The sequence below is a fragment of the Tinamus guttatus genome, unplaced genomic scaffold, assembly GCF_059628265.1.
Source record: "Tinamus guttatus ecotype Peru unplaced genomic scaffold, ASM5962826v1 Tinamus_guttatus_pri_ptg000336l, whole genome shotgun sequence".
NCBI lineage: Eukaryota > Metazoa > Chordata > Aves > Tinamiformes > Tinamidae > Tinamus > Tinamus guttatus.
The window spans coordinates 780121-795134 of record NW_028288870.1 but is presented as its reverse complement, the minus strand read 5'-3'; the positions used below and the strand labels follow the sequence as shown (position 1 = coordinate 795134).

Here is a 15014-nt window from a genome sequence, read left to right as displayed (position 1 = left end):
CAGACAGACCTATGGATGGTATCCTGTGAAACAACTGATTAAATTCCAAAATTTCTATTTCCAGAAATTCCAGAACTATTGAAGCAGACTTTAAAAAAATTCTGTTTAAAGAGAGTTAAGAGATTTTCTAAAACGAGTTAGCATTTTCAATTTAATGTTCAACTGATGGTCTGAGAATTCCCTTAGAAATTGTATTATTCATGTTCCAGTTGCACAGTACCATCAAAACCAGATTGATTTTAAGTGTTTTTTTGGCATCTGGAAACCACAAACAAAATGCTTCTTGCTCTGAGTTGTACCAAAATCCTAAAATCCTCAAGAGGGTACATGAATCCTCAATGAGGTTTTTTAATTTATTTTTGGTTTTTATTTTTTTATTTCCACTTTTCCTACAAGTTCATTTTTTTTTCTCTCCATGGAACAGATCTGCTAAAAGAGCATCAATTGTTGAATTATAAAGAGCGAGGAAATCCTTTTGAGAGGGTATGCGCATATATATGAAACCAAAACCCAAGCCTAAGTAACTTCAGAATATGCTCTCTTTCTGCAAAAATTATGTTAAACTTTAACACTTGTTGTTAAAGTAGGAGTAGCAACAGCCACGAGAGGAGTGTTCCCTGAGCCTATCTATACAGTGAGTCCTGTAGCTGGCGTTTGTAAGACTGGACCCTCATGCCTCCTCTGAGCCTGGTGTTTCCAGTCCAGCCCCACGAGGCCTCAGGCGGGTGCGGGAGCCCTGACGGGCCTCACTGCGCTATCAAGGTCTTCAGGTTTCCCTGCCCTTGCATCAGTTTGTGCTGAGGGCTGAGGCTGCGTCTGTCGCGGCAAGGCCTGGGCTCGGCCGCGGCGGCAGCCCGCAGGGACCAGCGGGCGCCTGCAGCGCGGCCTGGGCCTGCGCCAGCCGGAGCCTCCACACGGGCCTGTGCGTGGGCGAGCGCGGCCGAAGGAGCGGCTCCCGCTGCCATGTGGGGCACGGCCGTCCTTAGGGGAAAAAAGGCTCAGCTTGGGAGGGCCTAGTAGCACCCTCGGCCTCTCTTACTTAGTAACACAGGTGCTTCTGTGTTTCAGAAACTGTAAAGCATTGGTGTGCATTTGCATTAAGCAGTAGAGCCCAGTCTGTTCTGCTTTGTCACTTACTCTCCCTACCAGTCGCTTTTTAAACAAGCTTAAGCTCTGTTCGTGTGTTTTTAAGCTCTTGTCAAGTGGAATGTGTTTAGTTTCCTTAGTGAATATAAACACATTGCATGCTGAAATGAGGTTGTCTCAACCGCAAGTCAGCGTGTAAAAATACTAGATACTTACTGTAGTGCTTACAGCTTCATTCTGTACCAGCCCCACCATACTGTGTCATCTGCTTGAGTACGTGTCTCTGTGTGTGCTTTACAGCAGTAGATAGAACAAAAAAAAAGGTTTCTCTGCCTATTTATGTAACATAGTGCACACATTTTTACTACTGGATATTTTTAATAGGATAACAGTTGTCATCAGTGATGTCAGAGTTTCGGAGATTTATTATGTCTGATTGAAAGAGCCATTTTCTCTATAGAAAAATACATGGAAAGCAAAAATTGACTGTGATTCTCATTGCGTATAGTTCTTAATCATATACACTACATCCAAACATGCATTTTGATTGGCTGCAGTAGTCTATCTGTAGTACATAGGTTTGTTCTAAATCTTTAGTAGAAACAGACTACATTTTCATAAGAGCAAAAGAAGCTACACAAAGCAAAATAAATAGGCTTCAAGCTGCCAGAAGACTACTTATGTACCTGCAATATAGAAGTGAACAATTTTTCTGTGCGTGCTGTTTTCACCCTAGCCTTTTCAGAGCCTTCTTTTCTTTATCCTAAATGCCTCTTCTGCTTGCTAAAAATAAGGATAATTAAATGTCCCTTAAGCAGTGTTTAAATCTGAATGATAAGAACACTTATCCTCTTGAACCTTTCCATGTAGTAAATAAGAAAGGAAAACAGTGGTATCGTGGTGCTGCTTTAGAGAGAAGCTACTTTAAGAGAGAAGGAACTTTAAGATGGGGATTCTAAATACCCATTTTCCCCTGCAGTGACATCAGCAGCATCCTTAAAAGCATCATCTCCAGCAGCACAACTGCCTTTTATATCTGCTGTTTCTGTAGTAATCTAACTTAACTGAAAAGCAAGAGCCTTTTTTCAGATATCAGTTTTAAAGCAGTGCTCTAATTTTTGATTTTAAGAAGCAGCAACCAATAAAAATGTAAATTTAAAAGAACCTTAGAGTCCTTTCCACAGACCTAGTGAAGACTATAGTTTGAACTAACGCACTGTTTTTTCCATTGTCCTCAGTGTTGTGCCAGTATGTGGGTATTACTTCATATGCAAAAGGACATTTAGTTTTGATTTGCTGATGGGCACAGCAAGGGTTTGATGGTGTTGAGAATGAGACTTATCAGTACCGGTTGTTTCTCTGCCCTACTCTTTGAAATTTTCCAATTGCAATCAACAGAAAGTAGTTGTGTGCAGGAATTAAATAACGGCTTTATTTGCAGAGTTAGATTATGTCTGTATATAAGTGCTCTTTTAGTAAATGTTTTACTTATGGTATAATAAAAAAATCTTTTAGTCCGTTAGCCTCCTTTTGCTAAAATTGCAAGACTCGAAGAGCTGTCAGTGTCTTTGAAAATGTGAAGTGTAATGCTTTGAAAAAGAGATTTGCTCATTCATATTTGTCTTCTTATTTTCCTTCCCCTGAGCTTTATTGTGCGACGTATCGGTGTGGAAACACACGTCACGTTCATGGGCTTTTGTCTCTTCCTGTTGCTTTGCCTCCTGAAAGTCAGTGTTACTTGGTTTCTGCCATAGCTGATTACTATAGAAATTACCACCACGTCATAAACAGGATTTCATGTGCAGAATGTGCGGTGGGAACACAGATGAATCTGGCAGCAGAAGGTTCCTAGAAATAAGGAAAAAGGGAAGAGCAATGCAGAAAATACACAGCGCCTAGGCAAAGTCTATTGTTACTGATTCTTTCGCAGAAAACATAGCATTCAGGGTAAAGGGGGATTTGCAGGATGTTTTTAAATGACTAAGATGATAAATGTGAATTTGTGTTTCAAGGAATAATTATTTTATTTTGACTCCAGCAGTTGGCACTGGCCAAAGTGATTTCCGTGGCCATTCGATGTATGTCCCTGATCACTGTTCCACGTTAGGGAGACTAGACAGCTATCGCTCTGCTATGCAGCGCTCTGAAACCAAGGACACCAGCTGCCAAACGGAGGACGTGAAGGTTGTGCCCCCTTCGATGAGAAGAATACGAGCACAGAAAGGACAAGGGATTGCCGCCCAGATGTCTCAGTTCTCCAGTTCATCTGGAAACATGTCGGTGATGAGTGATTCTGCTGCAGTTATATTTGCCTCTCGACAAAATAGCGACATAGGTTTTCACAGCTTGCCTCGGGCTGGTGCAAGAGTCTCTCTACAGTCCCTAGAGCAGACCCAGAGCATCTCTAGGCAGACAGAAGACATCGCTGGCACTTTGCCTCACCAGATAAGTAAATTGCAAGTGGATGATAGTGTTGTGCCTCTGAGGAATAACCTCACTACAGGGACCCTCTCAAGGCCAAAGTCGCAGGAGGTGAGAAGTTATGAGAGTGACAAGTCCACAAGCCCAGCATGTGTGGTCTCTCCTCATGCCACCTACTCAACGAGCATCATACCCAACGCAACACTGTCGTCCTCCTCAGAGGTTATCGTTATTCACACTGCCCAGAGCCTTGGATCATTGGATAGTAAGATTACCAGCTCTGCTGCCTACCCGAAGCCAAGAGACAATCCTGTTGCCAGCAATGCAGTAAGTGGAAAAGAAGATCACCATTCGTCAAGCGGTAACTGGAGCGAGAGCAGCTCCACACGCCACTCGCAGGCCTCGGATACTCTGCCATCCACCACTGCCCTGGTGCTTGCTCTGGGTGACTCTGCCGTCTCCCTTAGTGCTGCTGGGAACGTGGAAGCTGGGGCACAGGGGGTGAGCTACAGCTGTAGCAACAATCTTGCCTCACCAAGCCAGTGCCAGGACAGCGATGGCAGGAGTGAATCCAGCTCCTGTGGGGAGCGAGCAGCCGCGGCGGCCAACAGCACCGAGCACTGGCTCTACAAGGCGGCAGAAAGCAGCGAGACTCCTTCACGCAAGGCGGCTTGTGCCACCCCGGGCTGTGCCACCCCTGTGAGCAACCTGAGCAGCGGCAGCCTGGAGAGGACGTCGGTTAAAGAAGATTCTACATCTCTGTATTCGGTGGACCACGATGGCTATTACACTTCCATGCATACGGACTCGGGACTCAAGTCAGACCAACCGTGCAGTAGTACTAATGGTTTTGGGAGCCCCAGGGACAGTGCGATTAATGTTTTTGATGGAAAAGAGAAAAAACATCAGGAAGACCGGTCAGGCCAAACTGACAAATCTCTTGCAAGAAACATCTCTCTAAAAAAGGCCAAGAAGCCGCCTTTGCCACCATCCAGAACAGACTCACTTAGAAGGGTACCCAAGAAAAAAGCACAGTCCAATGGGCAGGTCCTCGATGAAAACCTCATTGCCACCCTCCAGCATTCACTGCAGTTGAACCTCAAGTGCAAAAACGGCAGCTCCCCTTCACAGAGCCCCTGCAGCGATTACGAGGACCCCTGGGTGCTGCGCTCCCGCAGCCAAAGTTCTGTGAGCGCGAGCAGCAGCATGATGTCCACGGCGGCCCCCAACCTCTACTCCATCTGCACGGTGACGCCCTCCCAGAGCGAAACGAGCAGCATCAAGTCAGAGTACGCCGACCAGTGGGGTTACTACAGTGACTACGCCGCGGTGGCGGAGGACCAGATAAAATCCCCGGTGACTCATTCAGCCAGTACCTCGTCTGCACTCAGCGACTGCAGCAGCAGCCACCTCAGTGATGGTTCCCGGGCTTCAGGGCCGCACGTGCCCAGTGGACTGGCCAAACCAAAGAACGCTTCTCCGGAGAAATCTCACCGAGTTACTTCACCATCGAGTGGCTACTCCAGCCAGTCCAATACACCCACTGCACTTACTCCAGTGCCTGTGTTGTTAAAGTCAACATCATCAGGAAATGGGAAGTCCAAGCTGAAACCTAAAGTGCCTGAAAGGAAATCCTCTCTTCTGTCATCAGTCTCCATTTCTTCATCTTCCACTTCTCTTTCTTCAAATACATCTACTGAAGGGAGCGTGAGCATGAAGAAACCGGAGCCCACACTGAGCTCTCCCCTGGATTCTGGTGCACCTCCTCCACCACCTCCCCTTCCCACATCTCCTCCACATTGTCCTGATCTCTCTCCTCTCCCTCCCCCTCCTCCAGCGGAAGTCATGGATCTGTTACCATTGCCAGCCTCTCCCACATTCCCCCCTCCTCCCCCAGAAGCTGATGTAAATTCTTCCTATGCCCAGAGTGCCCCATGGTTTCCACAAGAAACCTCCATGAGTTCCTTCTCTCCCCCCGTTCTTCCTCCTACTACTAGTACTTTTCACTCTGCTGTCCCACCACCAGCACCACCTCTTGATCCCAAGCTGACAAAAGAGGCGATGAAATACTCACAGTGTTCTTTTAAGAAACGTAACCAGGAAGATTCTTGCTACAGTCCAGTGAAACAGCCATTCAGTAAGCAAGACCCATCACGGCCTGTGATGCCCTTAGTAACTACCAAAGCGTTGCAAATGGTGCAGCTGAGGTCTGTGAAAAAAGCGACGGAAGGTGAGCCCTCACCTGAACCTGCTCCTGAAACTGCATCTCAGGAAAAGAGTGCTGCAAGTTCATCACCACAGTCTTCCCTAAAGCCATCTTTCTCACTAAGACTGAGTAACAGCTTAGGTGAAGAGGAGATAAAAACTCACGGCGCTTCATTTAAAAACTCAGTTCTAACGCTGCCTCGGAGCTCTCTTCAGAGTCTCTCTGACCATGTCCCTGAGCTTGATAGTGATCAAAAATCTGCAAGTATAGCGGGTCTAAACAAATCTTTTGATGCTGATTTCCAGGGAACAGCTACTGAAGTTGCACTGGAGTCTTCAGTGCAGAATGAAGACTTCCATTCTGGCTGCATCAGCACGTCACCTCAGGGGTCACCAGCATCTCCAGACAAGACTCAGGTCATGTTGCCAAACAAGAAACCCCCTCCTATTTCAAAGAAACCCAAGCTGTTCCTTGTTGTGCCACCTCCACAGTTAGATCTTCCAGTAGAGAAAATAGCCGATATGAGCGATACTGTGAGAAGCAGAGCAAGCCCAACAAAGAGGGATGCTGTGCTGGCACGCTGCGAGGAGGCGAGGAGCTGTCTCACAGATGGACTCACTGCCAGCGAGATGGACTCTGGCAGCCTGGTTCCTGAGGGAGGAGCTGCTGGATTCACCTTCTCCGAGGCTCTGGAAGCTAATGCCTTCATGGTACAGCCTGCTGCATCACCAGCTCAAGAAGCTCCCCGGCAGGAGGAGCAGCCCACTTCCGACGAAGGAAGCAGTTCGGGCAGCAGCCAAGACAGCAGCAGTAACGCTGAGGGGCACCTATCTCAGGACAACGAAAGTGGTGAGTCTGCCTTCTCTGACTCTGCTTCAGGTGGAGCGCTAACTATTTTAAAGAAGGTGGGGAATGTGGGTAGCAGTTGCAGCATTCAGGTCTTCTGTAGAGATTTTGCAGGTTGTGATTAATTTAAACAATAAAGCCTAAGGAAAGTTGTAGGATCAGATTAATGCTTGAGATACATATATACATATATATATATAAATATATTATTTATTTCTCGACTAATTATTGCTGCAGATATAACAAAGTGGTATTAGGAAATAAAATTTTTGCCTTACTTAGCTTTACTAGCTTAAAAATGCTAGGAAGAGGTGGTCAGCTTTGTAAATTTTAATTCTGCATTTTAATATAAACCATAAAATCCATCCTTCAGTCTTGTTCTCCCTCTGCATGTGTGTGAACAAGTATAGGCGTTTCATTCCCTGCAGTTTCATAAGCAAGTGTGGATCTGAAATCACCATAATGTCAAGGATATATTCACTAAACCTTTCGGATGTTCCGCCATAGAAGCAGTGAGGGCTGGTTTCAGGGTTATGTGGCTTTTGGGATTACCATCGTGAATCATCCTGTTTATTCTTTCTGCCTAGCCGAGGTGTTTGAATTGGATACAGCAAATAGTTCATTCCTTCCCAGCAATAGTTATGGGGAGGAGACAGACGGGGTGGCAACACCAGCAAGACCAAGGACTACTGAGGATCTTTTTGCAGCCATTCACAGGTACTGTGGAAATTGCCTTTCCAGTACTGTCCAGCCAGTTAATTCTTTCAAATTTTAATGAACATTGTTTTCCTAATGCACCTAGTAAAAACAGTTGTGCTTTAACTGAAAACATGCATTTGTTGACTTTGTACTAAGACTCATATGAAAAAGATAAGTAGAAGTACTTGTGTCTTACTGTTTTACAAATATGTTTAACCTGTTCTGAACTTAAAGCTCCCCAGTTAAATCCCTGTAGATGGTATTATTAATATCCTGCCACTTAAAATATAAAATGACATCTAGTGTTTATTGTACTGTTCTCAATCTGCCATATTAACTCTACTGTTGCTCTCTCTGTGTATCTTTTTGTTTTCATTCCTGTTCTTCCCCATCTCTTTTATTCTCTTCGCTGCTTATATGGTGCAGTTTGGGACAGAGGCTCAACGCTAATGCTTCATGGCAAGCGTGGCTGAAACTGGCAAGTAGCACAACATGTCAGTCATATGGCAAAACATATGGCAAACGCTGGATTATAGTTTGCCATAATCCAGTCTGAGGTCGGGTGTCTTGTTTCAAACTGGTTCATGAATGAAATGTGTAATACTGGCTCTATTATTAATGTCATTATTAATTTCCCTCAAAATCAAAATCACCCCAAATAGGCAACTAGATTTTCATGCTGTTCACTTTAGGTTTTTACCAAAAAAGCTTAAAAAGACACAAAATGAAACATAACACCATTTAAACAGTGCACACAGAAGACCATTAACACTCTCTGAGCTCGCATTTAGACTAGTTGCGATGTAGTAGTGGTGCCATCTTGTGGCTCTGTGATTTACTTCAAACTTTACAAGGACCCTCTCTTATCTGGTCACAAAAAAATGTCCAGTGGTATCTCAGTTATTCACAGTGGCATCTTATTTAGTCATCTAGGCATTTAGTCAGTTTGTACCCATGTGCCTGACTCTCACAGCAGGGATGTTTATGGGACAAAAGAAATGTTGTGTATGAGCATGGCAGAGAGATGGGAGGCTGAACTTAAGGTGCAAACGCTATTTTTTTGAAACAGTTCTCATTATTTCAGATATTTAAAAGTTTCACAGATACATACTATACTATATAATACTGATTTTTTTAACTTACTGCTCTCTCTTAGGACTTGGCCTATGAGAGCGGTTCTAAAAATGACCTCCTGCACTCTTACTGTGCATGGCACTCGTTAGGAGTGAGATGAATCTGTGTGCAGAGTGAAACACTCTGTCCAGTGAGTGTCTTCTCTTATGTGTGCGGTTACAGAGCGGGTCCCTGGGGATCCACATACAGGGAACTTATATTGGGGAAATGGACAATGGAGCTGGTGGTGACATAGTTAAAATGGTTACATTTGTTATTAATTTGTTATTACACTTTCATTGGCATTAGACTTGAACCACCGCCTTCCTTTGTTGTTAGCTCGTAAAAAAAAAAAAGGCTTTGTTTGTTGCCGCTATTTTAAACGGGCATTACTTCAGTGCTTGGCGCTCTTGAATCTGTCTTTGGGCAAGACACATTTAGTGGTATGTTTGTTAAGGGCAGGAGAATGAGAGGGTCGGTCTCCGGTTAGGTCACAGGCCTGTTTGATCATGTATCCCCTCTCCCCTCCTGAGCAAAGCCGCCAAGCCTGCGTTTGGCTCAGTGTTAAGTCACTGCTGTGACGTATTACTGGGAAGAGCTGGATGCATGCTGGCAGCAAAATTATCTGGAATGTTTTGGTGCTTGGACTGACTGCTACTGTTTACCACATTCACTGCTACTTCAACCAGGCTTACTGGCCTTCCTCTGCAGGTCTTTCAGAGTGCAGTTTGCTTTATGTTCCTTCGGAGTTTCCTTTGTTTTTGGCAGTGTAAGAACCCCAGCATTGGGAGATTCCAAGATACCCCCAGATAGCTAAAATCCTATTGAAGGGACTTGGCCTAGAGCTGATGCCAGCGTGCGCTTTCACGCAGATGTGCAGAGCGTCGAAGCATCAAGTTCACTTGCAGTCTGCAGCAGTGAGCTGCAGTTCAGTGTAGATGGGGCTTTTGTGTCAGCCAGTGCTAAGGCATCGTTCTACCCTGCCTCTGTCTCTGTTGTCCGTTCATCCTGCCACTGAATGGATGTCACTATTTCCTTCTGTCAGCGCAGACGGTGGAGGCCTGAAAGTATCAGCTGTTGCAGTTGCCTGGGGGGGATTCTAGGCTGTGTCTGCCTGAAATAACCAGCGAGAGAGACAAGCTTGCTCCAGAGCACTGGCAGGGTTTAGGGCGATGCCCGTTCCAACACCCACTCACCCCGTGGATTCAGCTACTTTGTTTTTAATCAAGCAGCCTATTTATTTATTTATTTATTTATTTATTTGGGTAGGCTGTAATGTATAAAGCCTTTTGAGTTTGCCATGGCAAAATCTCAAGTCCTGTAAGAAAGTAGAGCTAAAGATCCCATGTAACTGGGAAAGCAATATGTTTTACAGGATGACACATGCTTCATAAAAACGAATATGGAGTTACAGGATGTACATCCTGTACTTGTAACAAGTCTGCTGACTTGTTTAAGATGTTTTGCAAATTTGTGTATGAAAAACTAGAATTTATACAGTCTTTTTCAATTCATTCTTCTTTAGTTCACAAAGAAAGCAGCTTAGCTACAGATAACAGACATTTAATACATCCTTTCTGTTAAGGTTTCTTATGAGTAAATAATGGGACAACAGAGGTCCAGTTTTCACATATTCCCATGCCCATTGTTATTTCTTAATTTCATTTATGTTATCACCGCACTTTATATTTAAATCAAAAACCACTCAGCCCTTTTGTTGGAAAAGATAACTTCCCTGTCTCAAGCCAGGAAGGTTTCCTCCTTCCTTTAGTCAAAGTTCTACAATCGTGCAGTAGCAGCAGAGCAGTGTGTTTTGACTGTGTGCTTATTAGAAGCTAGAAAACTCCATTTTCACTACCCATTTTTTTTTTCTTTTCAAACGACTTAATGTAGAACAATTCTATCTGGCTCATTTTACTAAATATGAACTTTTGAGTAGTGCCTTGCAATGTCAATTTCTAAAGTCAAACACCTTAAACTACATTTCTGATTCTCCAAAGAGCATCAGGGGCTTTGAATGAAATAGTACAAAAAAAAAGGGGGAGAAAAAAAAAGCAACAAAGCAGATGCCCTATTTTTAATCAAACCTCCAAATTAACAGACAAATGGCATTAAGAATTATTTTAATAATGCATTAATTTTAGGCTCAGTTGGGTAATGACTCCATACCATTTATTTTGTTAAATATGTTGGAACGATTTTGGACATCAGTATTGCCAGTTATAGCAGTTTCATTGTTCCAGATTTGCAGAAAAAGAATCATTAACTTATCCCTCCATGACTTGCATTAATTCTTAGGCAGTTTTGGTGGTCTTCCTACTCATACTTTAGATTGAGATTACTTTTCCCTCCTTCCTTCTCTTCTTTAGCTTAATTCATTGTCATCCTTGTAAGATGAGATTAATTAGGGGAGACAAAGTTGTGTTTTGTTTTGTTTCATCTGGTCAATGTTTCTGTTTTCCAACCTCAGATCCAAAAGGAAAGTCCTTGGCCGTAAGGATTCTGACGACGATCGTTCCCGCAACCACTCTCCCTCACCCCCCGTGACTCCTACCGGTGCTTCCCCAACCGTGACTGCCCTCAGACAGGCCGGCTCCATCCAGAGGAGCGTTCGCAAAAGCAGCACCAGCAACGACAACTTCAAGGCGCTGCTGCTGAAGAAGGGCAGCCGCGGCGACGGCAGCTCCCGCATGTCGGCGGCGGAGATGCTGCGGAGCACGGACCCCCGCTTCCACCGCGCGCGAGCCGACGCTGCCAGCGACCTCGCCGACAGCCCCGCCAGCGGCTCCCCCAGCAAAAGCAGGCGGGCCCAGGAGGAGTGGGCCAGGAGCGAGGGCCTCATGCCGAGGAGCATGTCCTTCTGTGGCACCAGGTACGGCCGCTCCCGAACGCCCCCTTCTGCTGCCAGCAGCAAGTACAGTGTTCGCAACCGCATCCAGAGCAGCCCCATGACTGTCATCAGTGAGGGAGATGGGGAGCTCGTGGAGCAGTCGGAGGGCAGAGTTCGCAGGACTTTGGAGGGGCAGCAAGAGAGGCAGCTTGATGTGTTTAACAGTGATGAAATGGACACAAATGACTTTCCATACGCTGAGGACCCTGGCTGCAAGGAGACCTTGGATCCAAACCATGTAGACTTAATGACTCAACCAGGTACTTCACGGAAGTATCTAAGCCCTTCAACTGAAGAGAGTTAAGAGGCAATGACGAAAGGCAACACGTGTTAGTCTAGAAAATGACAGAGGACTGTATCACAGAAGAAAGCCCAGACCAGGACAAGTTTTCTTTGCTGAGCATTTATTCCATGAACTGCATGCGTGTGCTTAAATGCTGAAGCAATGATAATTCTGCATGGTTGGGTTGGGGTGGGAAGGACTTTGAGTGGTCTGTGGCTTAAAGAAAGTTGAAATTCTTGTGTAAAGCCTTAGAAGTCCTCTTGGGGCGGGCGAGGGGGAGCGTTCTCAGAGCCTTTCGGGGTGTGATGTTTTTCTTTTTCTCGAGACTGCAGTTGTGCGAGCAAAACTTAGGGATAAACATGAAAAAGGCATGGGAAGGCTTCTGTGGCACGAGCTGACAACTTGCTTCAAAAGCATTTTATTGGTGCAACACAGGACATTCATTAAGCACAGGGAGGTCGGATGGGGCACACTCACCTGTGAGAAGATGGCAGATTTGGCCACGGGGTCTCACGGCTTCTTACTGGGATATGCACCGGTGTTAGCTGAAGCACGTTCTGCTAATGCAAATAGGTCACCAGATTATCAATTGGATGAGGGAACTTCTGTTTTTTTTTTTTTTTTTCCTGAGGGAAAATGAAATGGTTCACACGGAGAAGGGAGCATAGGTTTATAACACAGTACTAGCTGCTGTGCAGCCACACATGCCCACTTCTGGCATGAAACATTAATTTTCAAGTGAATTGCTTCCTTGAATAGCATATTCCCTTAGAGAGCTGGAGTGACTGGATGTGTGCAGAGCATGTAAACCAACAACAGACAAGTGGGAGAGGACTTGAACAAATACCGCCAGAGTTTGAAAAGGTTCAGTTTCTGAACTAAAAACAAAATCTGACTTTGAGAACTTGCACTACAGAGCTGTAGGCAGAGCCAATCTTTCAGAATTGAAACGTGGGAGTTATGTTTTTCCAGAAGTCTTTCTTCTATTTCTTGAAATGGAAAGGTTATTGCTTTTCATCACTTGAAATCGCGGATACTTGCTAACTTTCGGTTACCAAAGAGTAAGTTACAGTTACTTTCCTTTTTGATTTGCCTGCAGTATTCCTTTTCTCTCTAACCGTAATAATTTAGTGAGGTTTGTTTTTATTGTATATTTTACAAATAATAAAAAACATTTAACGGTTTTCCAATTGTAAAGAAAACCATTAACTCTGATTCTTAGTAGGAATGAAGCTTTTAATTTTTAAGAAGAATTTTGCATCATTTGATGGCGTGCGCAGTTTTTGTATTGTATGTAAATACTGGAAGTTGTTAAAATATCTTTTGATCTCCCTATGGTAGGATTTATACATTTTTAGATTGCTTTTAAGAAGAAAAAGCACTGCTTGTAGATTATTTATTTTAGAGAAAAATGCTTGTAATCGCTTTCCTTGATCCTTTCCTGTAAATTTCAGGGGCTTTCGTTTAACTTTTGCTTTCACAAGATGGGGACAGAGATGAAAATGCTGTGACTTTGCTTCAATAAAGGAAAAGGCTGCAAGTTGCCATATTGTCTTTTGAGTTGATTAAAATCTCATTCAAAAGATGTGTCCAGCAGTGTATGGCAACAAATTGAAGGCTGCAAACCAGACATCCATCTACTAATCTCGAATTTCTGCTGCGAAATTTGCCAGTTCAGTGTAGAGGCAACTAAAGAGTACTTACCTATTCATCCCATTTTAACATGTCAATGCTCAGACTAAATGACTTAATTCTAAGCTTTTTTTCCAGTGTCATTTTTGTGCATTTCTGCTGCTTCCCTTTTATTGGCAACCTGTCCCACAGAACCTAAATTCTTGGTGACACCGATGGTAGGCAGAGGGAGTGAGGAGGAAGTGGAAGGTGAATCCAGCTGTACACGCTGGAAGAAGAATAGGATGAAGTGGTGCACGGTCGCCTTTCTACCGTGTTTACACATAAAACATTTAAAGAAGCTTTTGATTATTGGAATTAATTTGAAACGTAATTGGAGCCTTTCCAATGTTATTAATACTGATCTGAACTACAGACTGTTGCAAGAAGCAATGCTAGACATTCTGCAACTGTTGAGTTTCTAATGAAAGTTGGTGGTAGTTTTTCTCCCAGATTTAATCACACTAATGTCATTTTGTAACATCAGATGCTTTCCTTTTCTTAGCTGTGTGTAAATAATCCTCATAGCACCATCATCACAAGCAGGTACTCAGGCTTTATGTTACTGTTTACAAATGGGGAAATAGCGTAAGGCAGCCAAACCCTGCAGTGCTGCTGTGGAGCTGTGGGAGTTTGCACCCGAAGGCCCTTGCTGGGGCACGGTGAGTTTGGGCTGAGGCTCAGCTGTGGCTAGTGCGCAGGAGGCCGTGTTCATTTAACTCTGTCCGTGTTGCTAGAGAACTGCATTTTACACACTGTAAGGTGTAGTAAAACAGGCAAAATATGCTGAAATTATGTTTTAATGGTGCTTATTTATTTGCATAACTGATAATATTTTCATATGGTGTTGTCACCATTGATCTACTCTGCCATGTTCCTGTGTAGGTGTCTTCAGCATTGTATAGGGGCTCAGGTTTTTTGGCCTTCGGAGCACAACAGCTCTAGGATGTGTTGCGGAACTGGTGGCAACTTCGGTGCAATGTAATTGTGCTGTGGAAAGCAGTGCTTCATTTTATGTCACAGGTTCAACTTCAAAGTTACTTTCTTGCATTAGAAATTTCCTCCTTAGGAAATGTTTGCAGTTACGGCTTTACTGGTCAGCAAATGTAGACTAAGTTTAGTAAATCTATGCCAAAGACATCCAGAGCACTAGGAGGAGAGGAAAAATATGTGAATTTTGGCCATGCTAAGGAGAAAGAGGAGTCTGTTGTTATCCTGATGCTCAATTTAATCATGCTGTTACAGGGCTTGTTCATAGTTTACAGTTGGTTTACAGCTTGCTTAAGAGAAAAATTGCTATTGAAGCTAATTAGACGTGAACTTAACTTCTGGTTTTCCTTTTATGAATGTTTTTTAACTTCAACTTTTTCTAAACTTTGCTCTGCATTGACTCATTTTATGATTCCTTCACTATATTCATAGTCTTTCCTCCTGTACTCGGATGTATGTAGCCCCAATCCCCATTGGAACTAGAGCTCTTAAATTATTAGAAGGTAATTCATCCTTAAGGCTGTGTGGCACTTAGTGAATCTTCCATGTTTGTACATTGGAGAGAGAGAAATTTATTACCTAATTTAAACGAAGGGCGGTTTGGCAAGGAGCAGTAGCTGGGTGAGAGGAGGTTGGGAAGGTCACTGGAAATAAGTTAAAAGAGATTTCAGGAACAAGTGGATTTGATGGAGTTTTGAGGACCTGGGGCTGGCAGCTGGTTTGTGCATATGGTTCAGCATGCAGGAAGGCACAAAATAATGGGCAGAAAAGATGAAGCAGGAAGATTACTGAGAAGAGAAACAGCAAAT

At 43.9% G+C, this 15014-nt stretch overlaps 1 protein-coding gene across 3 annotated transcripts in view; it reads left to right on the top strand.

Moving 5' to 3' along the window:
• The window catches only part of NHSL1 (NHS like 1), a 174994-nt gene extending 163340 nt beyond the window's left edge, over positions 1-11654 (top strand). For all 3 annotated transcript variants that reach the window (XM_088529684.1, XM_088529687.1, XM_088529686.1), the window contains 3 exons: positions 3125-6562; positions 7147-7276; positions 10842-11654. In XM_088529684.1, the coding sequence (XP_088385810.1) occupies positions 3125-6562; positions 7147-7276; positions 10842-11565 (4292 nt within the window). In that variant the 3' untranslated portion in view covers positions 11566-11654. The remainder of the gene's footprint in view (positions 1-3124; positions 6563-7146; positions 7277-10841) is intronic.
• Positions 11655-15014: the final 3360 nt, after the last annotated feature.